The 27,763-nt window shown below is 39.8% G+C and overlaps 3 protein-coding genes across 6 annotated transcripts; all 3 read left to right on the plus strand.

Moving 5' to 3' along the window:
* The first annotated feature begins 444 nt into the window (after positions 1-444).
* qng1 (Q-nucleotide N-glycosylase 1) lies at positions 445-7,190 on the plus strand. The gene is made up of 7 exons (XM_087849190.1): positions 445-497; positions 1,287-1,480; positions 4,129-4,279; positions 4,998-5,110; positions 5,571-5,714; positions 6,352-6,547; positions 6,627-7,190. Exons 2-7 carry the CDS (start codon positions 1,295-1,297, stop codon positions 6,854-6,856), a joined length of 1,020 nt encoding a protein of 339 aa, XP_087705316.1. The 5' UTR covers positions 445-497; positions 1,287-1,294; the 3' UTR covers positions 6,857-7,190.
* A 1,169-nt stretch (positions 7,191-8,359) lies between these two features.
* On the plus strand, positions 8,360-20,173 carry LOC102778601 (kinesin-like protein KIF27). The gene is made up of 15 exons (XM_006789747.2): positions 8,360-9,050; positions 9,313-9,513; positions 9,942-10,942; positions 12,526-12,669; positions 12,822-12,998; positions 13,136-13,338; positions 15,648-15,769; positions 15,882-16,019; positions 16,418-16,629; positions 17,110-17,172; positions 17,380-17,550; positions 17,673-17,849; positions 17,949-18,176; positions 19,028-19,226; positions 19,311-20,173. The coding sequence occupies exons 1-15, from the start codon at positions 8,753-8,755 to the stop codon at positions 19,928-19,930; spliced, it is 3,954 nt and encodes a 1,317-aa protein (XP_006789810.2). The 5' UTR covers positions 8,360-8,752; the 3' UTR covers positions 19,931-20,173.
* Positions 20,174-20,995: 822 nt separating this feature from the next.
* On the plus strand, positions 20,996-27,422 carry gkap1 (G kinase anchoring protein 1). 4 transcript variants are annotated; one of them, XR_436852.2, is made up of 13 exons: positions 20,996-21,318; positions 21,748-22,010; positions 23,166-23,324; positions 23,471-23,548; positions 23,845-23,980; positions 24,103-24,131; positions 24,287-24,448; positions 24,666-24,752; positions 25,550-25,613; positions 26,221-26,291; positions 26,389-26,466; positions 26,619-26,755; positions 26,962-27,026. XR_436852.2 is itself a non-coding variant. In XM_006789748.2 (13 exons), the coding sequence occupies exons 2-13, from the start codon at positions 21,762-21,764 to the stop codon at positions 27,036-27,038; spliced, it is 1,254 nt and encodes a 417-aa protein (XP_006789811.1). In that variant the 5' UTR covers positions 20,996-21,318; positions 21,748-21,761; the 3' UTR covers positions 27,039-27,422. The 4 variants fall into 4 exon arrangements, 3 of the variants coding, with proteins under 3 accessions (XP_006789811.1, XP_006789812.1, XP_006789813.1); XM_006789748.2 differs by having other exon boundaries at positions 26,619-26,682; positions 26,962-27,422; XM_006789749.2 differs by having other exon boundaries at positions 26,619-26,739; positions 26,962-27,045.
* Positions 27,423-27,763: the final 341 nt, after the last annotated feature.

Here is a 27,763-nt window from a genome sequence, read left to right on the forward strand (position 1 = left end):
TTTCTTAAAAAAAAAAAAAAGAAATTAAAAAGTTAATTTCCTGTGAGTTGAAGAAAAGCAAAATACACTCACAATAAACTCTCGGAGTAAATGTATGAAAGTTTGACTGAATAATTACTCAGATTGTTTTGTTATTAAAATTTTTACTTAATAATTTTGTGTTGATCATACTCAGCAGAAATAATTCTATTGATTTATATTTTTTTCTTTCCTTTTCTTAAAAAACAAATAGAAAAGTTAAATCTTATTGGCTCACCAGATCGTCCTCATGTGGTGTTATTACAATCATTTACCTCAAACCATGATATTTATACCACCATATTTGAGACATTTTTACACTAGCAGGCAGTTGTAACGGACGTTGCTTTGCTGTTTCCTCTCTTAGCTTCGTGTGATTGGTTCACTAACCAGCTAAGGCCATAAGCGAGGCTCTGATTGGTCAATATCTGGAAACCAGGTAGTGGGAACAGTAGAGCGCGGGTGTCGTGCTTACGTCGGTGAGTAGCAATAGTTTGCACAGGAATTTAAAAAAAAAGTACTGCTGCCCACTGCGTTTATATTAGAACACAGTTTTTCTTATTTGATGACGATGACTATATACGCTCAGAAATGTCCTTAATGGTCGTGAAACTGCAGAGACCGCGTGAGTGCTCCGGTAGTTGCACTTTGCACCTACAGGTTTCTCAAATAAACGCGATGGCGTAAAATTGGCCTGCATAACAAATAATTAAGCCTTAAAAGTGAATGAAACATATAAGTGAGAGGCAAATCATGTTCACTGAGGAGAGGAGTAGAAAATGGGGTTCATTCAGCAGGCAACCGGAGCTGTGCGTCACTGGGAACATTAACGCACAGTCATCACATACTTGAGAACTCCTGGAGGGGTGTAATTGTCTTCTTTTAGGGAAAAGGAATAGGAGTGACGTCGGTCAGACATGCGTCGCTTTTATGTTTGAAGTGCTTACACAGGATGAATACCCGAACCTTCATAATAAATCCACGTTTCTTTTAAATGTTGGCCCAAAGCACTTCATTGTGGAGAATGTTATTAGACGATGTTTGTTCTTTTTTTTATAATCTGCATCCATTTTTTGGTCATTATTTTTATTATTTCAAATAATGAGTCTTTAGTTTGTAAAGGATTTACTCAATCCATACATGTTTCATCAACTCTAGTCTTTGCATATATTAAAGATAGATGTGTTTATTCCCACACTTACATTCTTTGACTCACAGAGGAGTGCATTCATACTATGCATGCTTGTTTTAATTTCTGCTTCTTACAGTCTCCATCATGGAGAAGCCTCTGTTACCACGAGAGTCTGGCCAGTTCATAGCAGAGCAGAGTCGGGATGTGTTTGTCGAAGATGAAGGAGTGCAGAAGGTGGCGGAGATGCTTTACGGTCTCCAACACAGTGACGAGCTGACAGCCAGTGGCTGGAAGAAAGCAAATCCATTGGCCCCAGCACCCACATCTGACCAGGGGAGTGTACTAGCACCCAGGCTATGAAAAGATTCTTCATAGTATACAGTTTTGTGCAAAAGTGCTGAGCCATCCTTCATTTCTTTATGTTTTGCTTCCAAGGAGCCAGAGTTTCTTGCAATGTTTTAAAATGGTTTTAAGCAATAGTTCTTCAGTCATTCTGAAGACCTTTCAGAAGATTTTTTTCCATTATTTTCATCATTTTTTCCACCAGTTTCTGGTCTTCTATCACTCCTCAGCGAATATCCCTATCTACTTTCTCTGTCGGTTCATCAGTTTCCCCTCCAGATGTCGACCTCCGTGTGTTCCCTAGTTTTTCCCTTGGTTATACCTATATATAAGTTAGACCAAGCATTATATCTACTATAGTCAGGGGTGCACATAAGTGGGCCGCAGGTGCGCATTTCACTTTGCGGTTCGGACTCCTTCTGATATTTTGTTGGAGGTGGAGGAACACCAAAGCAATTGCTTAAAGGAGCTTGCTTCTTCGACATTTTTAAGAGTTCTAAACAAACGTCTGTCCTCCTCCAGAAAATCTTATGGATGCAAACGCGCGTTGCAACTTCTTATCTAGTGCGCGTCTTTTATTTTGACAGTGAATGTGCACCCCTGACTATAGTGCTATGCCGAAGTCTTGAGTCACCCCTCATTTCTTTATATTTTGCTTCCAGAGAGCCATATTTTCTTATAATTTTTTGAAGTGCTCTTGAGCAATTCCCTTTTAAGCTGTCTTTGGGCATTGGCTGCTTTTTCACTTCATTTAAGTCCGTTCCTTGTACCTAGCCATTTTCAAAGAAATATTTTGGTTTGGGGATCTCATTAAGATGCCTCCTTGATGGGCTCCCAGGGCAGACCCTGGACTTGCTGGTAGGATTACATATCTTGGCTGGCTTGGGAGTGACTCAGTGTCGCCCCTCCAGATGAGCTCAAAGAGTGAGGGAAATGTGAGCTTCTCTGCTCAGACTGCTGCCCCCACGATCTGAACCTGGATAAGCAGTAGAAAATAGAAAGATGGATGTGATTTTTTTTTTTTTTTTTTTTTTTGTGGTTAAGCCAATTAACACTGACCTATGAATAATTAAAGCAGAGAAGGGGTACCTAATATAAGGCATAAACTGTACTGTATCTGGCACTTTGGTACTACTGATGCTCCCATTTGTTTAGTTGAATCTATAACATAAAATTGTATTTTTTGCATCAACAAGATGATTCCCAAAGAGCTCTTAGCCAAAACCAGACTGAAAATCAGTGGCAACAGCTGTGAAGAATCTAAATTTGACATTTTTGTTCAAATAATCTTCAATATAGGTCAGAAGAAAGGTACAGCCATGAGTCTGCAACCATCTGTAAAATAAGGTGGGGTCTCTGTCATGGTTTGGGGCTGCATTTTGGCCACTGATGTTGGGGATCTTATCAAAATTTTGCTTCCAGAGAGCCATTCAGAAGTGCACCATCAGATTTTCAGCCACGGTGCAATACCATCTGGATAGCATCTGATTAGCAGCAGCTTCATTTTTTAAACACACTGCCAATGCAGTAAAATTATACCTGGATAGAAAAACATACAGTGGAACACAAACAGTCATGGATTGGCCTCCCCAGAGCCTGGACCTCAACATTATTGAAACAGTGTGGGATCATCTTGACGGAGAATCAAACAAAGGCAGCCAACATCCAAAGACGAGCTGTGAATGTCCTTCAAGAAGCCTGGAGAACTATTCCTGAAGACTATTTAAGGAAATTACAAGAAAGCTTGTCTAAAAGAGTTAATAAGAATAAAGGTGGTCAGACCTGACCTTCAAAATTGTTAGACTTATACAAACAGGATGTCAAACCGTTTTTACATCATGGACAACATAAGCAATTTTTTTAACATTGTAAAGAAATTCTGCTGTAGTAGAAACTCATCAGCACATCACTGGGCTTGTAAAAATAAAGAAATAAAGGACGTAAACTTGCACAGAATCATCTGTGAAGTCACCAAAAGCATCCAGTTTTTGCTGTGTAACAAATTGAAAATTATATTGTAAATAGCAAAAAAAGAAACTTTTATTTATATTAATTTGACTAATGTTTAAAATGTTGTTTTAAATGTTTAAACGTTAATGTTTTTGTAGGCCATGGCTTATCAGTAGGAAGACTGGAATGATTCTTTTATTGCTTTTTTGAAATTTCCAAGCCCGACTGGACCCTGTGAAGGCCGTATGTTTAGACCCCTGATGTAGTTTAATCTTGGAGAACTTAGTGGTTATTATTGTGAAATTTAAAAAAGAAAAGAAAAAAGGTTTTAAGGGGGGCTTATTTAATAGTTGCAGCTAATCAGGTGGTGAGATTGTGAATATATGTTGCTTTACTCCGTTTTACGTTACTATAAATATAAAGTATTAAGGTTTTCAACTGGATTTATGAAATGATTGTATCTACTGACATCCAGAATTAATCAAAAAGACAGTAGCTGCAGTGGTCTTTGATTGTATTTTGTATGGGTACAGGTTTTTAAAATATTGACTAAAACACTCATTTAATACAAATTTTTAAAACCTCAGTGGAGAAACCCTGTCTCTTTTGGATAGTGTGTTACAGTATATTCACTTTTCTTTCCTTTTTTTGTATACTTTCTTAATAATTTGTGCAATTTACCACTGCAGGCATTGAACTGGGTATTTGTAGTAGACACCATGAACTTTTCCTTTTGGCCAGAAGAAGAAACCCAGCAGTGTGAGGTGACTTATAAAGGCACCACACACACAGGCTACATGACCCTGTGTGCTGCCATCACCAGAGCCATGGAAGAAGGTAAGAGTACATACCTGTACATCCACTTAGTTACTATATTACACAGACTTATAGAAAATAGCAGTAGTCAACTCACAGCACTTTCTACTTTAAGGTAAAGACTCTTCAGCATTATACATAGAAAGCCAGAAATATAACAATCCTTGATGAGCATAAACATGAAGGATGGAAATGTCAGATTTATAAATTGTTTGCCACTGTGACTGTTTGCAGCAAAGTTACAACCATGCTCTTACCTTTACTTCATACATAATTTTAGGTGTTTTAATCCTAGTCTCTGGAGAACAAAATGTATATTTTGATTGTCCCTCTATTCTGTGCAGTTTTGTTATTACCCATTATCGTGTTTGTGCCCTTTATTTGATCTACGACTGCTGGGAAATTGCTTGTAGCTCTGCATGTGCCTGTGCATCATTTATAATTAGCATGAATGACTCCGGATATGAATCAATTATGTCTCATATGGAATAGCTCTCAGTGTGTGGTCGCCATGGCCTTTATAATTACAAGAGATTTTCTCAGAAAAGCACAGGTAGTTTGGCTCCAGTGTGAATCTCGGGGTGGGGGGTTGACAGCGTGAGATCAGAGCAAATTATGTATTTTGAGTCTATTGTGAGCAATGGCCACTGTGAAGTTATATTCTTATTATTGCACACCGAGGGTAGCTCCTGTTTTAAGATTAATCCACCTTGCACCTTTTCTTCTCCACACTCCACAGGTGTACCTATTACTGATCCAAAGTATTTCTCTCAGATGAACGTGGAGGAGTTGGGACGTGTCCTTCGGTCAGACAATGAAACACCCATGCCGATGCTGCGGGAGCGTCACCAGGTTCTGATATTAATACGATATTCAAATAAGGATTCAATTGGTCAATATATGGATTTCAGTAATGCTTCAGTTTTGATTTTACTTTCTTTAAATCTAAAAGCTGTCTTTTCAGTCAGGGCAGTCTCAGCATTTACAAAATGAAAGGAGTGCTTTTTAAAGCAACAGTGACTTTTTATTTTAGAAATAAACAAGGTTTTACATTCCTCTATTCAACAGACTGAATAAGGATGGCGTGTTTTTATATACATCATGGTACATATATTCATATTTGGCACATTTTTCTGCCTTTCTTTATATGAAATGTCAAATTTTATTTTGATATTAAGCAAGAAAAGTGATTTTATGGTTCAATTAATTATTGAGTCTGTTAGTTTTGTTACATTTATAAACACAAATTTAAATTGTGGCGCTTTCTGCCTGTTACTTTTAAAGAAGCCACATGCTGAATCTTTTTAACAAGGTGCTGACAGAAGGCGGCCGTGTGCTGCTGGAACATGGTGGAAGCTTCCGCAGTTTCATCAGCCAAGCCGGAAACGACGCCCAGAGGATGGTGGAGCTCATTGTGGAGAAGATCCCCTCGTACAGGGATGAGGCCACATATGAGGTGAGAGTTTAGCAGGATCATTGTACAAATTAGGAACCTTTTCTAATTGGGAATGTGCAAAAAGTAAAAGAGACGCCCTCTATTTGCTGCGCTTGTTTGGCTTTTCAGAAATGTCAAGTTGGTACAAGAGGAAAGAGTTGGAATGATTCACTTATTTTCAGGTTTTTAGATACTAAAACAATCACTTATGGTTGAATAGGTCACAGTGAGCAAGCATAAAACTGTAATTTCCCAAATATTTGGAAAACTGATCTTTTTATTAGTACGGAGCATAAATACATAACTTTGCAGATACTTTGAGTTTTCAGCCTAATGATACAGCCTGCATATTGCTTTATAGATTATGCATAATACATAATACATATTAAATGCATATATGAAATATATGTGATCAAATATATGTATTTGGAGAATTTAAAATAAATTGTGATGTGAGAGTTCCACCTCCTGGTCAAATACAGTGCAGCAACCTGATGCTGTCAGTTTATTATACAGTCAGAGGAGAGCATTATGCTCTTTGCACAGACGTTATTTCTTTAATTTTATATTTGTGTAAGAACACCTGCCAAATTATAAATATTTATGGCTTAAGGACAAATACGATGTTGATATTTTGTCACCTTCTTGGTTGTGTAAGGGTAAAAGGATCTCATTCTACAAGCGAGCCCAGATTCTTGTGGCAGATTACTGGGGCATCATGGCGGCCAGAGGACAGGGTGACATCATTAACATGGACTGGCTCACCATGTTTGCGGACTACAGGGTTCCTCAGGCACTTGTCTACTTAGGAGCTCTACGATACTCTGATACGCTGATGCAGGTGTTGAAGAACGGTGAGACAGTAGTGTGTCTATGCACTTGTTTCTCTTACTGCAGATAATATTTCAAATCACGAGATATAATTGCTTTCAGGTGAGCTTCTGTCTTCAGGAGACCGGAGAGAAGTAGAGATCCGAGGTTGTTCCATTTGGTGCGTGGAGCTGATCAAAGACCGTCTCCTCAAGCTGGTGCAGGAGAGAGATGGACAGCCCTGCAGTGTGAACTCGGTTATCATCGACTTTTACCTGTGGCCTTACGCCAAGCAGCACCACAAAGAGATGGCCCACATTCCCATACACCACACACGCTGTATTTACTATTGATGAGCTGGCTGGCAGCCGTACATACAGGAGGCTGCACTTCTCAGTCTGCCGCTCGCTGGGCTGAAGCCAAGCACATCTCTGTGCCAGGTATACATACAAACAGACTTCTCTTTGGCTGCAGTGGAAACAGCTGTGAAGTGTTAATGCAGCGTGTCTTTCTGAGTGGGCACTGCTGTTCATTTCCGGTCTCAAATATGTCGGTCATATTTTCTCACAAACCTCTCGATGTAGAGAAAATTATCATATTATGCCAATTTGCGTATGCTCTGCAAGTATATAACAGTCTAACAATAAATGATATTCATCAAACTGGAGGAGGATTAGAGTACTTTGGTTTTTGATACTGTCTTTCTTTTTTAAATGGAGTGTAATCAGAGTGTTTTTTAAATTCAGTGTAGTCAGTATTATGCATTTCATGAGTGCAAATGGATAAGCCCGATGTTAACATGCAGCTCTTTTTACTTCTCTCTTTTTTTTCTTTTTTTTGGGTAACATAAAGCTTTTGGTCATTTCTCTTTTCAGTGAAATATTATTTAATACAAGTTATATAGAGGTATCTTGCTTTCTGCTCCTCTTTGAAAAGGGAACAGAAAAAAGTGACAGCCTGCACTGAATATAGCAAAAATGTGATGAAAGATGGAAACCTTTCTCAGGTGAGAGATTTCTGCAGTCTTCATAATGAAGGAGTACAGATATTGTGTTAAGCTGAATATTGAGAGGCTTAAGCTAAAATTTGAAATAATAATAAGAATAAATTATCTAGCAGATGCAGTCTGCCTGACAGGTATACTGTATTATTAGGATGATAGCGTGTGGTATAATAGATTTCATGTATTTTCTTTGTGCCAGCTGAGTTTGTTAGATGGGGTGCTCTGCTGCCTGTCCAGTAAGTGATGCAGAGGGTGGTCAGGATTACCCATGACCCATGGCACAGTTTGTGCAGTGATCTCCTCTCCACCACAGCTAGAATAGTGTCCATCTTGCAGCCAATCACAGAGCCTGCCTTCCTGATCAGTTTATCCAGTCTGTTGGTGTCACCAACCCCGATGCTGATCCTCCAGCAGACCACAGTGAGGTAAGCTGCGCTCAGCACAACAAACTGTAGGAAAAGCTCCAACATTTTGCTGCATACATTGAAGGATCTCAGCTTCCTTAGGAAACGAGTCTGCTCGTTCCCCTCTTGTAAACAGCTTCTGTGCACTCCTCCACTTTATCCCAGGACAGACTTGGCCTGTTTCACCACACTATACCTTTGAACATGGAAAAATTTCTGTTTCAGAATTCTTGTACATCTAAAAGAATATGTATATATCCAGAATGACCAGACAAAAAACTATACACTCATACTAACCACTAAGCAAATGCCTGTGTAAATAAAACTGCTCTATACCTTTGTAAAATAGAAACTGATTTTTATTAAAAAAAAACAACTGAAATCTTTAGAATTGGAGAAGACTCTTGAGTAAGAGCTGAAACCTATTCGCAAACTTAACTTAGTCCGGTTGTCTTAAAAATAGAGTTAAATAACAATTAGTTGGTTGTCTAATATGATCGGTTTCGCTGTATGGCAAATGAAAGTCATCATATCTTAAAAAGACCTAACAAATCTATAAATCAAGTAAATCTCAGACTCCTGATAGCGCTGTCGCCTTAACGGCGCCGACTTCCACGAGTACTCTTGAACATCCCCACTTCCGGTTTCATGACGGTGGCGGCAGCGGTTTCCCGGGCAACCGAGGACCGACAACAAACGAGATGTCAAAAAGTTTAACAAGAGCGCGACAAGCGATTGCCCGAATAAAAGTGACCAGGTTTTACGGTGAATTTGTGTTTATTGATTCTTGTTAATATCGAGATAAACAAGTTAAAGAGCTCCTTTAAAGACATCAGGACGTCATGAGCGAAGGGTGTGTGCGGGTGGCGGTCCGTATCCGGCCTCTGCTCCCCAAAGAAGTCCTCCACGACCACAGGGTGTGTGTGCGTGTAGTGCCGGGGACCGGACAGGTGATGGTGGGTGAGGACCGACTCTTCACCTTTGACAACGCGTTTGGACCATCAGTCAGCCAGGATGAGGTGTACGGGTCCTGCGTCCAAAGCCTGGTGGAGCGTTTGGTCGACGGTGAAAATGCAACCGTTTTTTGTTACGGGCAGACTGGATCAGGCAAGACGTACACACTGGGCAGAAGGAGCCGAGGTAATGTAAAGTTTAACCAAAAAAATTGGTTGAGCTTAACCACTCTGACTGATAAGTGACTGATGAGTTCAAGGATTGTAGGAAAAAGGGAATTAAGGGGTTCAGGGGGTTGTTTATTTAGTGTGGAAAAACCAACATCTCTGGGCTTGAGTCTTTAAACACAGCAGTTTTAGGAGTTTTGTTTGTGCTCTCTAAGGCCCATTAATCATCTGAACTTTCTAACTTCATAACTGTAATTCTCTTTTTCCAAAACCTCCCATAGATGAAGAGGGGGGAATTATTGACCACGCAGCCCAGGATCTGTTCCTATACCTGGCGGAGAAGAGGAAGGAAAGTGATGTTGTGGATGTCACAGTGAAGGTGTCCTACATTGAGGTCTACAGGGAGGAACTAAGAGACCTTTTGCAGCTGCAGACCATCCACAAAGAGCTTCATATCAGGGAAGATGAGAGGGGAAACACGGGTAATCAACTTTTTCTACCTTTACTTTACATATATTTTAATGTTCAGAGTGGAAATAAAAAAGTAGAAACCATACACTTTCAGAGATGACAAACTGCATCCTATATTTTCGACCATCCATCTGAGTTTCATCCGATTGATAGACCGTTGTGATGTTATTAACATGTATGTATTTCAGGATAAAAAGTTTGAGAGAGCGCACTGGAGAAATCACAAGTACTGCAAAAGATATTATATACTGTGTAATCATTTACAGTCAGCGACTCTGCGGTGCACCTACTTGTAATAATATGTAAAATTGTTTTCAGCACATTTAATGAGTGAATGATAAATGATCCAGTGAGATTAGGCATTTTGTGTGAATGTCTGCCTACACGGGAAGCAACAGTCTTGTTTCATTGACTAAAAAGTCTCTTTGTGTGATTCCAGTGGTGGTGGGAGCCAATGAGGTTGTTATCACCTCAGCAGAGGAGCTGCTCAACAATGTAGAGATGGGAAATATTTTCCGGCACACCGGGAGCACAGGAATGAATGAGCGCTCTAGTCGCTCTCATACCATCCTCACCCTTCAGGTCATGTTATCCTGCCACAACAGCAAGAACTCTTCCTTTAAGTCTGTCCGCTCCTCTAAGCTCTGTCTGGTTGACCTGGCAGGCTTGGAACGTGCTGGAAAAACTGGGAACACTGGGACACAACTGAAAGAGTCTGCTCATATCAACACAGGCTTGTTTGCGCTGGGCAACGTTATCCGTGCACTTTCAGAGCTAAGTCGAAATCGGCACACTAACAACTCCTGCAGTGCACACGTACCATACCGTGATGCCAAGATAACTCGACTCCTTCGTGACTCATTAGGAGGCAGCGCCCACACACTAATGGTGGCGTGTGTAAGCCCCTCCAACCACTTTGTAGCTGACACCCTGGGCGTCCTGCAGTTTGCATCCACTGCCCGATCCGTTCAGAACCGTCCAGGAGAAACACCGGATCAAACAGAGGTTAAATCATGCCCTACTACAACCTGGCAACCCAGTGATGCTCGACTAGGAGAGCTAGAGTATGAAGTAAAGACACTGAGAGAGCTGTTGAAAGGGAAGGAGAGAGAGGTGGAAACAGAAAAGGCAAAGACTGGTCAGAGATATGAAGAGGGAAGTGACATCAATGCATACTGTCAGACCGGAGTATCTAAACCAGATAGGACAGCAAGCCGAGAGGAAACGTCACAGTACCGTCTGTTGGCAGAGGAAGCTGCTGCTCTGCTTGAGAATATCTCTGGCCCCTCTCCAAGTCCTTCTTTCAGGGAGCGGCTGGAGGATTGGCAAGAGAGACTCAGAGCTGTCAGTTACTCACCTCCAACTCGTATGGAGTGTTCAAAGGAGGAGGGAGACCATTTTGCTCCATTAAACCTCAGAGAAGAGCTACAAAAATGCCAGGTAACTATAAACAATTTTAAAAGGGATGTTGCCATGAAGAGATCGCAAAAACTTTGATTACAAGCAATTGATAAAAAGTAACGCAAAAAACCTCAGAGATTTTTATTTGCTTACCTTGAAGCCTAAAAGATGGCTAGTGTCTCCAACATGTGGACATGCCTGTCACATTAAACAACAACAAAGGCATGTAAATGAGCTTGGTGTCTTATTTATATACAGTGTTGGGAAGGTTACTTTTAAAATGTATTCCATTACAGAATACAGAATACATGCCCCGAAATGTATTCTGTAACGTATTCCGTTACGTTACTCAATGAGAGTAACGTATTCTGAATACTTTGGATTACTTAATATATTATCATGCTGTTTACAACTACGTGAATGTACTATTGCTGTGATTTATTACTGTTACTGAAGGTCCGCGGCTCCGAACCTAGTGAAGGGACCTCTGACTAATACAGTGGGTTCTGTGTCGGGCTCATAGCCAAAAAATAGCTTTACTTTGTTGTCTGGGTCAACTTTGCTTGCGAGAGACAAAGAGAGGCGTTGAACGGCTGCTCCAAAGGAACTTATTGTTTTTGGAGGAAAACACGAACACAGTGTACAGTCGAGTCTTAATAGCTTACTTACAACTGGGCTCGTCAGGCACTCTTCTTGGCTGCAGTGGTTATTATTATATTTACATGCTTCCAGCTCCCGTTTTTGCTCGATGACAGCTCGTACTTTTCCTTTTTCTCCCTCCCTCGCTCACAGACACATAACGGGTATGGCAGTCCATTCTCCCTGCAGCACGGACTACACTGCCTATGATGCTACATTCTTTAGAGCTATACCTGTAGCATTCTGCCTATTAGCTTAGCACAACAACAACAAAAAGGCTCTCTCACCCAGGAAACACGCAGAGAGAGGTCACCCTGTAACCATGGCAACCGTAACGCTGCCGCCTGGAACAACAGAACATAACTGTCAAACAAAACCCAAACAGGCCTGACCCGCCACAATATGAAACAGGGAAGTACCGCCGTGTAATCCATTTATTTCAACAAAGTAACTGTATTCTAAATACCACCTTTTTAAACGGTAACTGTAACGGAATACAGTTACTCATATTTTGTATTTTAAATACGTAACGGCGGTACATGTATTCCGTTACTCCCCAACACTGTTTATATATTACTGTACCCTCATAGATACCTGTTATTCAGAATAGGAGAAGCGTATTCAGACTGAAAGCATTCAAACTGCTGATGGAATTGCCGTTAAAGAACTGAAGTCTAATATGGATTTTTTTTTTTTTTTTTAAAACCACTGGCATAGCTAATGTAAACTAAGAATGACTGCATCCCGTTTAGATTTGAGGCTGTAGAAAGAAGTGAAGCCATTGGTATATCATTGGTTATTCCTTTGTTTCCGTTACAAGTTGTCAACATTTCGTCTGGAATATCTTATCCTCTGAGAGCTTTTGATAAGGTGATGTGAACAAATGCAGCATGGCTCAAATTGAACTGTTTACATAAACAAAAGCCAAGCTGTACAATTTTATAGGCTTGCTATCCTATCCAGTTTCTCTTTTGTATGCTTAGGAAGCTCTCCACATAGACGAGCAACTGTTGGAGCAGAAAGATGCAGAACTGAGACGGGTAAAGGAGGAACTCGAGAAACTCCTTCAAGAGAGGAAAACTCACCTTATGTCGTTAGAGGAAGAAAAGCAGCGATTACGTATACAGGTGAGGAGGAGAACAGTGCAATAAAGAGCTGCTCTGTGATGCAGAAATCAGTATATTTTATTTACGGGGAAAAAAATTAAAAGATGAGTTTAAGGCATGTCTGCTGTGTTATCGTTTGTTCTTTAAATGTGCGCCTCTGTGCAAATGTTTAGACAGAACAACTGGTGAACCAGCAGATAATGATTGATCGCCTTCGTGGCGAACTCATGACCTTTCGGGGGACAGCCTCAGGGGCAACAGTGGAAGTGGGGGGGTCTGAGTACTCAGGCAAGAGACCCCACAGTGTCCCCCTGATCACACACAGCTGCATGTGGAGGCCTCCCAGGAAGGTAGGTAGCGGTGGGTAGTGTGTGGGTTAGGTTGGTGTCCATACGTGAGGGTTTTTTTGTTTTTGTTTTTGTTGTTTTTGTTTGGTCTGTTATAATTTTTTTTTGTGACTTTTATTATCTGTCCCTGTGCCTTCTAGATTCACTCCAGTCCACCAGCCTATACACTGGAGAGGGTAATGGCAGCTTTTAAGATGCATGGCCAACTCTTGCTGGCTGAAATCGAGGAAAAAGAGGACGTGTACTGCCCGCTCTTAAAACAGCAGGCAGAGAGCAAAGATGGCAGACCAGAGATGGAGGAAGAGGATGAGAATGACACATTTATGTGCAGACCGAGATTTAGGTGAGAGCAGCATTCTTTTTTGTGCAAAAATAAGTATTAAGTTTCAAGTAACTTACACTCCAAATGCTGACTTAACTAATTTAACTACATGTCAATTTTCTCTGTAATTCTGTTACATAAATACAGTGCAATATGCTAAATTTATTGGTTAAATGAAATTTACATGATTGGTATAGAATCCCTAATGATTAATCATTTGATTTTATATATTTAAGCTGCATTTTATTCACAACTATTGCTTTATGTTTATTGAGGCTGAAGAATCTTTTTTAGTGTATTCTGCTAAACAAGCAATCCAAAAAATCTGAGGCATTAAATCATTTATTTATGTCTAAGGCAATTTAAGCTAAATGTGTAGTGCAAGGATGGACTTTGAAGAAGTAAAAAGTTGTTTTCTTCAGATGCTGCTGCATTTATTCCACGCCGCTTTTGCACTTTGCAGATCAGTTTTGGAAGAAAGGCTGGATAGTGTGTTGTGTGTACTTGAAAATCCAGCGACACGCTGCAATTTTGCTGTCAAGGATGACTGCATATTGTAATGCTAGGCAGCGACCTGTTCAGACAACAAACCACTCTTCACTTGGTTTGTGCAGCCAAGCAAACGTCTCACAAAGGCAAAAACATCTAATGTCAAGTTTTTCAGTTTCTCTTTTTATTCTTTTAGATTTTTTTCGATTTCTCTGCAGGTTTGAACCAGCAACTAAAGCAAGTTTTACACTTTTTAAAGTAACCCTCTTGGTTTGATCATCTTCCTCTGCATTTGGCACATATAATGAAATAAGGAGTCACCGTGTGATCCTGAATTGGATGAATGAATCTGTTTGCCTCATCAATTGTCAGTGAAGGACATTAAACTGTACGGAAAGTGTTTATTTGAAGAGTGTGAGTGGATTTTAATTGAAGCAAATCTCTATATAACGCTGGGATGTCAAACTCATTTTACATCGAGGGCCACATCCAGACCCACTTTCATCTTAAGTGGGTCTGGATGAGTGAAGCTTTCTGTGTAAAGCTATTTAATGACATATTTAATACCTGAGATATCTTATATAGCATGTCTCTGTTTTTCTACATGAAAAAATGTGTAAAATACAGAAAAGGTTCTGGTAGATCACTATCTTGACAGACAAGATTTTAACCATTTAATTCTAATGGTGCCAACCATAAATTCAAATTCTGGACCTTTGATACCACCTTTATTGTATTCCTTCACAAGCTGAGATCTTTCAATGTAATGGGTTTTTTTCCTCCACAAAAATGAGAAAATAACTGTGTTAGCCGTATTAATTTTTTAGAGGAGATATATAAAGAGTGACAAGGATAAATCAATTTGGAGATGCCTTCAGCTTTAGATAGGATGTTTCTGCCAAAAATAGTAAGGTGTCTGATTAACCAGTGGCTAAGTGATCTTCATCTCCATGATACGGTTAGAAATATTAGTGTCTTCTCTGCTAATTAGGTTTTTAGATATTATCAGCCCTATATATTTAACTTTAGATTCAACTCTAACCAAAGCTATTGAGGAGTCAGAGCTTGTATGAATCGGGAGTAGTTCACATTTTTTGATACTGAGAGATAAACCAGAAGCTTTAGAGAAAATTTTGTTTTCTCTACCACGTCTTTCAAAAAAATAAATGTATCATCTGTGAATTGACTTATTTTGAAGTCTTACGGCACCTCATAGATGACTGTCCTGATTGATGGTCTGGCCCCAGACCATATGTTTGACACCTCTGATATATGGTATTATAACACCCATCCATCCATCCATTTGCTTCCACTTATCCTTTTCAGGGTCGCGGGGGGCGCTGGAGCCTATCCCAGCTGTCATAGGGCGAGAGGCAGGGTACACCCTGGACAGGTCGCCAGTCTGTCGCAGGGCTAACACACAGAGACAGACAACCATTCGCACTCACATTCATACCTAGTGACAATTTGAATTATCCAATTAACCTATCCCCACAAGATGCATGTCTTTGGACAGTGGGAGGAAGCCGGAGTACCCGGAGGGAACCCACGCAAACACAGGGAGAACATGCAAACTCCACACAGAAAGACCCCGGCCTGATGTTGGAATTGAACTCAGGACCTTCTTGCTGTGCGGCAACAGTGCTAACCACCGTGCCATGTATTATAACATATGTATTGTAAATACTCATAATTTTCCCTCAGTGTGTATTATAGGCCTGATTGGTGTTTTGGAAATGTTTCAGGTGTTTGATTTACTAAGTCAAGCTTTGATTCAGAAAACTCAGTATAAAGTTAATGTCAAACGATGTCCATGGACTAATAGAATGACATTTCTGCAGGCGCTTTTTAAACCAAACATGGACCAATCAGCAGAAAAAATCAGCTCTGAAAGAGAAAAACGCAGAAGCAAATCACACATGTGGTGGAAAACCAGGACTACAGCAGCCTCAGAGAGCCACAGGTACACTTTACATGCACTCTGGTTTGCACTTGTCTGTAGGCTTATCCTTTTTTATAGTGATGGCTTTCTGCCTTAGAACCTTTCTGTGACATTCTCAGCTATTCTTTTCTAGCCATCAAGGAAAACCAGCTCAAGCAAAGATCTACGAGAAAAGCAAGAATAAGAGCAAGCGCTACTGAGAGAAGGATCCGAGATCTGTCAATCAACATGCGCATGAAGGAGGAGCTCATCAAAGAGCTTGAGCAAACTGGTGTGTTTAGATAATGTCATACTTTGTATTCTGCTCTCTGCTAAGTGAGGAACTATTGAAGCCTCTGGATTTATTGGTGTATCGAAGAAAGTATGAAAATCTTTATAACCAGAATGTCCTGCAGCTTCTAGAAGCATCATTAGAAATTCAAAGATAACAATGACAAGAAGATTGTAATGATTAACTTACTATACACAAGCTCATCCACGACCTGCCTACACTGATCATCTCAGAGTCATGTTTTGAAGTAATGACAGTATATTTCTCTAATGCTCAGGCGGATTCTTGTCTACCCTAGATTAATTTGGCTTTTGAACTGAAAACCTGACAAATTTATTCATGTTATCTATTATTTTAAACAGTACATGCATCTCTAAGTGTGTGCTTTTGTGTGGTAGACAAGGAAACTCAGTCTTTGGAAACACGTGACAGGCAAACTGAGGACGGCAGAGAAGCCGGCGTTTTTGCAAGACTTTCCCTGCAGAGACGGGAGTTGCGAGCGGAGATGTATCACAGCCTGCAGCACATGAGAGCGCAGAGAGCACAGCTTCAGAGCAGCCTGAGAGAGACGAGTGAGAATAACAAAGAAGTCCAACACAATGAAAATGAGGTTAGCTGTACAGATTATTTTAAACAACAATAATAAAAAAAAAAAGATGAACTTATTAAACTTGTTTTTGTGTGAGCATTTTTGCCTTGTTGGGGCAAAATGAGCAATACCAAGGAAAAATAGTTAATAATTAGAAGAAAAAAAAATCAACTTTAAAAAGAAACATTAGAGTTTTTTCACAGTTTTACAAACTGGTAAAAACATCCATACGCCTAACTTTTTCTCACTTTCATATTTATCTTTGCTTAACGAAAGTTTAAATATGAGTTAGCTTTTATAATCTTCACATAAAAGCAGTTTGACCTTTATCTTATAAAACCTTAATGTATTTAAACTAATCAGAAAATGGAGGAATAATATAATAACGTGATCACCTGAAAACTGTTTTATCATTAAGAGAAATATCAGATTTGAACAATATATGACATATATGGGGGGGTGGGGGGTGTTTTTTGTTTGTTTGTTTGTTTGTTGTTACAGGAGCAAAGTGCTGGAGTTTCAACTGTATATAAACTGTATAAGTTAGAGGACACAAATGAACAGGTAAAACATTGTTCTTGTTCCCCTGAAATAGTCATTTGGACAGTGCGTTTAGTTTAGGTTAGTTTAGTTTAGGAAACTGCAGGTATTAATCTTCTTACAGTGTTTTAGGGTCTACATGTGTCTTCATCAATCTCCTTTTTTGGCCCTTGTGCCCCTTCCTTTCCTCTTTTCCTTCCTTCTTCTCCCTCCCTCACCTTCTCACTGTAGCTGTGTTGCAGTAGTTGGCTGGAGGAGGAAGAGGAGCATGTTCTTCAGAAGAGAGCAGAGCTGAATGAGCTGGAGGAGGAGCTGAAGAGGAGAGAGGAGGTTCTCATTCACAGGGAGGCGTGTGTGCGACAGAAAAGCAAATTAGAGACCAAGAAGCTGTGCTCCAGTCAGGTCAGACTGTGTTTGCTATGGTTTAATTTAAATACTAGTCACTTTATTAATTACAGTAAAAGATTAGGTGGACACGTATAAATGGTAGAATTAGGAGGTTTATTATCAATTTTGTTTTTCAGGCTCTGAGTCAGGACCTGCTGCACGTGTCGATGCAGTTGGAGTCACTGGAGAAGCAGCTACAGAGGAGGAAGGCAGGAGTTACCACGAAGGAACTGGAGAAAGAGCGAGACTTGCTTAAAGAGAGAAGAGACGCTCTGGACGCCCAGCTGAATGACAACCAAGTGCTCACTGTGGAGGTCAGAACAAAGGGAGTGTTGTGTGTATGGTGTAAATTTGACCACGATGTATTTCTGGTACAGCTTTAGGTGAAGTGATGTGTGTGTGTCGTCATGTAGGAGACACATTCCCTTCTCCAGGTGGAAGAAGCTATTGCAGCTCTGGATGCAGCACTTGAGTTTAAAAACCGCTCGATCCAGGACAAACAGAAGAAGCTGTCAGCCACAAACTTTTCTTTGCATCATTCACAAAACGCTGAACCCGCCCAACTCTGTGATGTCACCAGAAAACTTATGGGTCTGTCGCTGCCTGAGGCGCTGGAGCTGCTTGTGAAATATTTCAACAAGGTAACGTAAAATACTTGCATACATATGTATATACGGAATATTCTGCTTTACATATAATCCATATACATTCTCCTTTCTAGTTCTATATCTTGTTCCGTCTTCAAATCCTCTATTAATTTTCTTCCTTTTTTTTCCCATCATCTCAGATTTTGATAAAAACTTGTTAATTTACCTGTAAAAAGCGATTTTACGGTGCTCATACGGAATCTGAGAGCTCTCTTTTTCTCTTTCTGTTTCAGTCCATCATTTTTATGTTTCACATTATCTCCTTCTCTATCTTCAACCCATCTTCAATCCATCTTTCTCCACCTCCTCCTGCAGTTGGACCATTTCTGCTGAGAAATACAGCTGCAGGATTTCCTTTTTTCTAATAAGTTTACTCACCTCTTTTTCACTTCACATGTGGTTCAGTGGTGTACCACTATTGCACCACTACTGCCCACTTCTGCCAAGTGCTTTCTCATAATAGGTTGTGTGATTGTTGCCGTTTTCCCTCTGACATTGTTGTGTATTGTAGCGTAGTGTCCCTAAAATATAAAGAGATCAAAAGGAGGCAATTAGGGTGGTTCGGGTGTCTGACTAGGATGCCTCCTGTGTGCCTCCAAGGTAAGGTTTTTTTGGGCATGTCCTACTGGGAGGAGGGCAAATCCAGGACATGCTGGAGAAATTACATCTCTCACCTTGCTTGGGAATGCACTGGAGAGAGAAGTTTGGGAGCCTGCTGCCCCTGCAGCCCAGATTTGAAACAGAAGCATAGGACAGTCAGACAGATGAACGTATGGATGAATGGATAGAATTACTTACTACAGTACTTTGTCATCACTTTATCAGAAAGTTTATCATCCTTTTAGGTTGTTTGTCTTCGAGAGACAGAGCGCCATCTACATTTGCACTGTGAAGAGCTGGAACTTCAGGCAGAAGAGCAAAAGATGTTGTTGAGAGAGATGGAGGCTGCCATGCAGCGTCTGGCCTTGGATACAGATCGCAGGCTCACCCAGCAACACAGAGATCACCAGTACAACATCCAGCTGCTGCTGCAGAAACTTAAAGGTGAGGAAATTTGTGGAGCCTGGATTTGAACTTGAATTTGTTTTATGACACTTGGTTTCACAGTATGTCTGCATATGTGCTCAGAGGGTGCTCCAGGAGAGGCAGAACAGGCAACGCAAGACAGACTGCAGCATCTGGAGAAAGAGCTTTACTTCTACAAAAGCACCAGCCGGCAGCTCAAAAAGAAACTCAGAGTGATCCTCAGCGATTCATTGCAGCCTAATGATCAGCCTTCTTGCCCACAGGAGCACAAACCTATGCAAAAGATGCAGATTTCTTCAAATGAAGCCCAAACTCATCCTGAGGAGGTTCAAACACGGATGCATATTGTAACAACATACAAAAAAATACATGCAGAGAAAATGGACAAAAAGATACACAACGATTTCTGTATGAACAGAAATGAAAACCAAACCAAGTGCCCTTCTTCTTCTTCTGCTAACCGCCAAACCCTCAAAAAGACAAAAATGCCAGAATACATCCAAGCGCTCTCACCGTCCCTGGGGAGGAGAGCAGGAGATGAGTCTGGGGAAGGTTTGGAGATGACACCAGTCCGTTTGTGTCGCAGGGATCTGAAGCAGATCACTCCAGCTGACCTGCAGCTCTCTGGTTCTACCACTGGGAGGCGACCATCTGCTGTGGGTATGAGCACTGAGTCAATCCTGGAGGACTCTATAGAAGTCCTCAGAAACACTGACAGGTGATGTATTTATGTAGATGTCAGGAACAGTTTCTGTAGTAGATACCAGGAAGTAAACAAAGCTGTTTGATGTTGTAAGGCACTCAATACAATGACTTAATGGGGTTTTAGAGTTCAGGCCAGAAGAATTTAAATTTCTTGTAACAATAATTATTTTTGTTTTGCTTTTTTTTTTCCTGTTTTATTTCACCTTTCTACAACAGCACCATCATAAAAAATAAGGAGAGATGATGCAGTAAAATCTCATTACTCTACAAGTTTTTGTTCCTCCCACATATTTTTTGGGGAGGTTCTAAACCTTTCAAGTTTTCAAATGTCTTAAATCATAAATGTGCCATAAATATGTTGGCGCTTTTCTTGTATTTCTATATATCATCTTATACTTATCATTATACATATCCACTCCATTGATGCAAAGTCAGTCAGCAAGCTGGAACATTCTCGTAAAACGTAGACGGTTTTCATTATTAATTAAAGCAATTTTGTTCATGGAGCACTATCTTTCATCCTTCATTGTGAATGCTTAAGGTTTAATATGCTGCACTGTTGCAGGATTATAAAGCTTTTTGATGCAAACTTTGTGTGCACTTTATGTATGTAGTTTTATGTTGATTGCTGTGTAAATTATTATTTTTTTTTATATTGGTTTATTCTTTTCACAATCTAATTTATTAAACACACAAAAATGCTCACCTCACTGTAATGTCTTGATTATCTGGGCTTATTCAAACCTAATTTTGGTGTGAGGGTGCTGTGATCTTTCTCTTCTTGTACATTTTATACACTAGTAATACTATTTTTTTTAACATGCAATAAAACCAACATACTTGACAATGAAATGTATAAATCAAGAGCATTAGAATTAAGGGGCAATTACTTTTGCACTTAGGTTTGGATAGTTCTTTTCTTAATAAATTAAATCAACCTTTAAATTTACATTTTATATTTACTTGGGTTATCTTTGTCTTATATTTCAATTTGTTTTACGCCAATGCGTATTTCCGTTCGGTTGTCATGGTGATATGATAGTTGTTGTAATATGACGAACACGGCAGGTCGTGATTGGACATCCGACAACTAAGGTGTAACCATGACAACAGGCTAAACTAGCTAGTTATTGTGTGATAATCGCTTAGTATTGTGCGATTGGCCTTAAGAAGCGATTCGGTCAAAAAACTGCGCACATGCTGCACACAATAACCGATATATCTGCACATATCGTAAACACTTCTTTTTCTGCACCCGCAGCGCAGAGGATAAGGGAATCCCAGCCTTTTTCCTTTTTGACACCACCGGGCTTCTGTACTCTTTTGAGACAATCGCTGGTAGCAAACCAACGATAACCCTCAGCCCCTTTGCGAACAGGTGAAAGTATCCTCAGGCAGTTTTCATGTGAGTAATACTTCTTTAACACAAGTCAGTGAGCGCATTAAAAAAAGGAGATCAACGTGAATCCACGCGTGTGCTTTTAACTGACATGGAGCGGCACTTTTGCACTTGTTTAGGAGCTAACAACACTGGCTAAGCCTTAGCTGTTACGCTGCTGCTATGCGATGCTAATCTAGCTGTGTCCACTGACTGTTTGTAACGGAGCTCTTTGAATGGTTTACATTTATCTGTACTACTGTCTGTTGTCATAAGATCACAGTGCTGACTCGGTGTGTAGCTTTGTATGGAGGTGTTGGCTGAAATACTGTGGTACTAAAAAAAAACCCAACAACAAACAAACAGGTTGTGGATATGCACTAACTCGTCATTTTATGACCTGCTCCAAGTTATTCTGAATAAATTGTTGTACATGTATCTGCTTTCATCGTTCAGTTTGCCTTCTCACGATGGCATCGTCTGCAATGATCACAGTCCCCACCACAGCATCCCGCTTTGCCCTGCTACAGATAGATTCGGATTCGGATTCGGACACCTCCGAGTCGGGGAAGGCTACCACCAAAACTGGACGGGACTCCTCTGGGAAGCCCCGACAAGGAAAAGCAGGTGCAGCCGGAGGGAAAGCTGCTCAGGGCAATGACAAGAAGAAAGACAAGAAGAAGAAGAAGAAAGAGCAGCAGCAGAGTGAGGCAAATGAGGTGAATGAGTGAGATGAACCGCCTGCAGCTCTCTGCCTCTTACATATGTGTTATTTTGCAGTGACATGAAGAAAGATCAGGCTCTTCAGTCGTTTCACTTCTCCTGAAGCGAAACTGCAGAGGGCAGGGAGAGGTAAACAGGTTGTGGTTTGTTTTTGGTGTGCTCGCTACTAAAGAAGTGAAACAAATGCTGTTCAGATGATAAAAATGTAAGTTGTATTTCGTTGAGGTCATTAAAAATTTATATTGTAAAGTGCAATATTACAGAGAAAACCTCAACATTCAGACAAACCCCTATGATTTTTTTAACATCATTTGGTGATGGTTGTGAAACTAGTCTCTGGATATCAGCGCTGAACTTATCTAAAGTTATTACATTGCAGAAGCCTACATACCAAGTCCTCATAAATGAGCATGCAGGTATGCTTTCTGCCTTCTTGGTGATACGGATATCTGGCCAGATTTTTATTCAAAGCTGCCAGTGTGATAGCTTTCATCTTTAATAAATCAAATAACATAGAAGTAGACAGCATCCAGTGGATTTTGCAGACTAAATTCTTATGTGGAATTGGTCCAATCCCAGAAAAAAATACTAAAATAATAACAAATTGGTTTCAGCACAGTTAACCGGTTCAAAGTGCAAGTTTTCTGTTTTCTGTTCTTGCATCTGACAGACTTATGTGACTGTAGTTAGATAGAAATTAGCCTTATATAAGCAGGGAGTTAAACGTGATCTTGCCTCAGAATCTGTAATGTGAAGATTTGAAGACTGTCTCCTTGGACTCTGTAAATATAATATATGTAAATATAATATATATATATATATATATATATATATATATATATATATATATTATTGACCAGTTCATTAAAAAACAAAATGGGGAAAATAAAAATGTTCAGCTCTGAGAATAACAATGTTGCAGCACAATTAAAAGGAATGTGTTCAGGCCCAACACCCACTTAAACACATTAACAAATCCTCCTCCACTCCACAGACACAAACCACAGGCAGCATACAACCTAAGAAAACAGACCGTTTTTTGTTGTTGCTGCGCTCACATAGACAAGTTGATGGCTTCTACAGCTAACAATAGAATTTGTGTTTATGTCAATAATGATGACATCATGTTATTTTATCTTTCTTTCTATTAGTTGCGTAATCTGGCCTTCAAAAAGATTCCTCAGAAATCTTCTGCCCCTCCTCCCTGTATGACGCTGTCAGGAATAGCCGGTGAACTTCTCAATCCTACGTCGGTGGACCAGGATACACCGTCGGAGGGTTGGCAGCAGTGGAAGCAGAGAGACGAGCAGGTTTAGAAATGACAACTACTCACATTACAGATGAGTGAGATAGTAAAACTTGTATGACTGTCCCTCATAGAGCAGCACAGGCCACACCTGACCTTACACACAACACGAAAAGTCCCTAAAATTCAATGTTCTTCCTTTTCTTTTAGATAACCACAGAACTGTATGAGGCAGACTTGGAAAAGGCCTTGATTTTAAGTAAACTGGAGTATGAACAACAGAAGCAGGTACGCTGCAGAAAAACACTAATATTCTCATTTTGAAAGCCACATTTGTGGGCACAGATGTCAGAGCTGTATGTTCACTTTTACGTAAGTCGTACATCCCTCTGACACACCTGTGACATGTTCACTTAAATTATAAGTCAGCATATTACCTTATTCCTTCTTCATGTTGGTGATTAAAGGGTCTTGTTTTAAATGCTGGAGTTTCTGTGGGTTAAAAACAAAACAGAATTCATTTCTGGTATGCAAAGCAAGAACTTGAGCCAACTGAAGTCAAAGCATCTGCTTTCATTCATCAGAGCAACACAAACACGTCCTCGCCAAAGTCACGGTCAGGAAAAGAAGGTGGAGGCAAGAAGGACAAAAAGAAGAATCAGCAGGCAAAAGACAAAAAGACAGTTTCTCTGCAAGACTTCCAGGCTGAAAGCAGTGCAGGTGAGACCAGCTTACAGATTACTTTAAAGTCTTATATATGGACGTCATATATATGATTTACTACATTGCATATATTGTTATTTTCTTGTATCTAGTTATTGCATTGTGTTTTCTCTTTGCAGAAAATTTAAGTAGAAAACAAGAGAAAGAGGTGAGCAGGCTCCACTCTGTGTTTACTTTATATTTTATAGATTGCACAGAAATGTGAATGAACAAGTGAGGGACGAATTAAAGATAAAATTAAGTTTTTATTATTTTGTTTGTAACTTAAAAAATGTGTAAAACATCAACCAAATTACCTTCCAGGACTCCAGAACGGCTAATTTAGCATTGGGAGTCGGGCAGGACGAACGTTTTTTTAATAAGTTGGAAGATGATGTCAGTCGGATAATCCAACGGGAGAAAAGACGCGAGCAGTATACAAACAGCCAGGGACAAGAAGTCAGCACGTCAACAGAACACGAACCAGTGAGTCCAAGTACCACAAAATACTCACGTAGCTTTCTCATTAACTCGGGTATGAAAGTGAACAAAGTTAGCTTTTCCTTTGAGTTTTGGTTAGTGATTAACTGCTTCAAGGTACATCTGAAAAGCTGTTTGTGAAACTGCGTACATGCACCATTACCAAAGGGAAGTTTCTTTTTCTTTACTTGCTGATTTTATTTCATGTTTTTCTTCCTGTTAGGACCCCAGAGCGGAGCAGCTGAAGTATGAGCTGGAGAAGAAAGATCAGGAAATTGATAAGCTGAAAAAAAACATTTCACAGTGGGAGGTCAGCAGCCATAAACATTTATCTGATCTATTCATCTTTCAGTTTCAGAAGGACAGTGATTTTTTTCCCCCCTTTTCCTGTATGATGAGTCACAAAAAGGAAATTTGATTTTCACAGCTGTAGAAACGGTGAAGTTAACCAGAAAAATCTCTGCCATGTTTAAAGCCAAACAGGTTGGGTTTAGTGTTGGTTTGTCATCATCATTAAGATGTTCTTACTCAACTCACGTAGGCTGTGGGCTGCTAAGGCACTGTTAGTTAGTGTGGACTTCTTCTGTAAAAAAAAAAAATATGTCTACATATTTAATTTTCAACTTCATATTTTTATCACTGGACTCTACTAGAGTAGCTTTGGAGGATTCATAATTCAGAAATACTATTTTTCTCATTCTTGCCTTTGTTCAGCCCTCTTTGACTGTGTGAAACAAGCAGTTTTAGTTCCTCTCCCTGCGAGCCACTTAAAGGGCAGTAAATCAGCGGATTTACTGCCCTTTAAACGGCACAGAGCCAAAGCTGTGAGTCTGAGATAACCACCGTTAGTGAATCCACTCTCAGTAACACCATACAGAGACAAGAGTTGAAAGAAAACGTCAGAACGTGAGCATGTTGATCAGTCTGAAGCCTGAGCTTTTGGCTTATTTCACTCGTCGTTGAAACTATATGCATGATTAATATGAGCGTTCCCCACTCTAACACTGTGACAGAAAAAAGGAAAGGTGACCACACCTGCAGCCAACACTTATTGCGTCACTGTTGTGTCCAGTGCTACAAAAAGAATCGTTCTTTTTGTCTCTGCAGGTAAAATACAAAGAGGTGAAAGCAAGAAATGCTCAGCTGCTGAAGATGCTGCAGCAGGGAGAGAGTGAGTTTGATAACACAGTAGATACAGTTTGGTCCAAAAGTATTTGAACAATGACACTTTTTTGTTGTTGTTGTAATTTTTCTTCTGTACAACAAGACAACACTTCTGGATTTTAAATCAAACAATCGAGATGTGGGTGAGGTGCAGACTTCTGCATTAAATGATTCTGAATTATGGATATATTTATGCACAGTCCTCTATTTTCAGAATTGACTGACTAGCATTTTCATAGACAGCTAAGGCCTGTTCCCGTCTTATTTCATGACAGATGAAGTAGATGAAAGCTGCTGTTCTAAGTGAACTTGCATTTCTTAACTTTTCCCTCCAACTCCTAATAAGAGATCCAAAGAGAAGTCATTGTAAGTAAGAGTGACCTGCAAACAAAGGTAGGATTGACTCTGAATGTAGAGGAATATGTATATTGTTGTCTGCAATTGCTAAACAACGAATGTAATGTGTTTGTCTGTGATTGAGTCACATCTCAATTGTCTTGATTTAAAACCCACTGTGGGGGAGAATCATTGTCCAAAAAGTGATTGTTTTGACTTTCCTTTCCTTTCCTGATGAAGATATCGTGTGTGCTGTTTCTGTTTTCTCTCTTTTTCAGTGAAAGACAAAGCAGAAATTCTTCTACAGGTAGAGGAGCTACTGCATATTAAAGAAGAGCTGTCTTCACAGGTCTGTAACTGTGTAACCAAGTGTGTGTGTGTGAGAGAGTGTTGGGGGGGATTCTAAATATTTATATTTGTAAATCTGTGTTTTTCATTTTAATTAGGTAACATTATTGCACGCTGCCCTCGAACAAGAGAGATCTAAAGTAAAAGGACTGCAGTCAGAACAACCAAAGCACCAGGTGAGAGTACAAATACTTTTCTGTGTGGTATTTTCATTATAGGAGAGAAGAACTGGTGTTAAAGTGTTGTCTCCATCTTCATTTACGCTGAACTGACTGCATACTAGTTTATGATCATGCATGCACCTCATTGCTTTCGTGGATTTCTGTAGAAACTGTGGAAACCTAACAGAAAAACTTCAGCCTGTAAGGCCGGTAAAGTCAGAAAGTGTCAGCGTAAGTAAGCCAAAGGACAGAAACATAAAGAGTTTACTCGGCCCAGTCAGGGGAGAGGTGAGCTTAGATTCAGGTCAGAGCATTTGAACACTTTTTTTTCTTTATTTTTAAGTTAATATGGTTTCTTTTTTTTCTTTTTTCCCCAGTTGATAAAGACTGTGTTTGCCTCATTTATGTTCTGTTTCTACATCCATCTTTTGACTTGAATTAATAAAAGCACACACACAGATCTGATATCCATAAATAATTGTGTCCTTTCTGCAATTTTCTGTTTCACAGGGAAACAAGAAAGGGAAGAAAGGCTCAGAGGCAGATCTATGAAGGTTTCAGAAGGAAAATGCCTGAAAACAAAATGAAATAAACAAATGAAGAAACCCCTGAAGAATATTCCCACTATTGATCAAAATCAGGGTTCTTTTTTTTTTGTTGTTGTTAAATCTTAGACTCCTGGTCAGGCTGTTTTGCATGCCCTCCCTAAACACACACACACACTAACATAAAAAGCTAGATTTGGCACGATATGTTACACAATTACATAAGATTTACAAGAGGCTTTCTGAAATATCGACAAACGTTCTAAGCTTGTGTTAAAGTAGCTGCTTGGCACATTGTGCTGCCCTCTTCAGGCCTTAGAGTGCCTCTGGATCTCCTGTACTGTTGAAGGCTCTGTGCCTGATCTTTAAAGGGTTTGTTGCCAAAATGACAGGTGTGTAATGCAAAGTTGTTTTGTTTCTTTATTTTCCCACTGTTAAGTAAATAAATTACTTTTTCAGTGAAAATGTGGTTTTACTTTTTGTGTGAAAGCATCGAAGAGCCTGGGAGGAATTAAAAAAAGTGTAAAAGTGCCTCAAACAAGCCAAAAAAAAATGCATTTGAGTCATTAGATGTTAACATGAGCCAGATGAAAATAAGATACTTTAAAACTGCTTGGGTCAAATCTCAAAAGGAAGAAGGATTTTAAAAAAAATTGAGACTATTGTCATCAACTACCACTTATCACCTGTGTGTCACCTTTGGAGGCTGTTAAAATTATAATGATTCATTATTGTTCCTGGAATGAGAGTTTAAAAGTGAACTGAGA

The sequence above is a fragment of the Neolamprologus brichardi genome, chromosome 12 (genome assembly GCF_056152115.1).
Source record: "Neolamprologus brichardi isolate AB-2024 chromosome 12, ASM5615211v1, whole genome shotgun sequence".
Lineage (NCBI taxonomy): Eukaryota > Metazoa > Chordata > Actinopteri > Cichliformes > Cichlidae > Neolamprologus > Neolamprologus brichardi.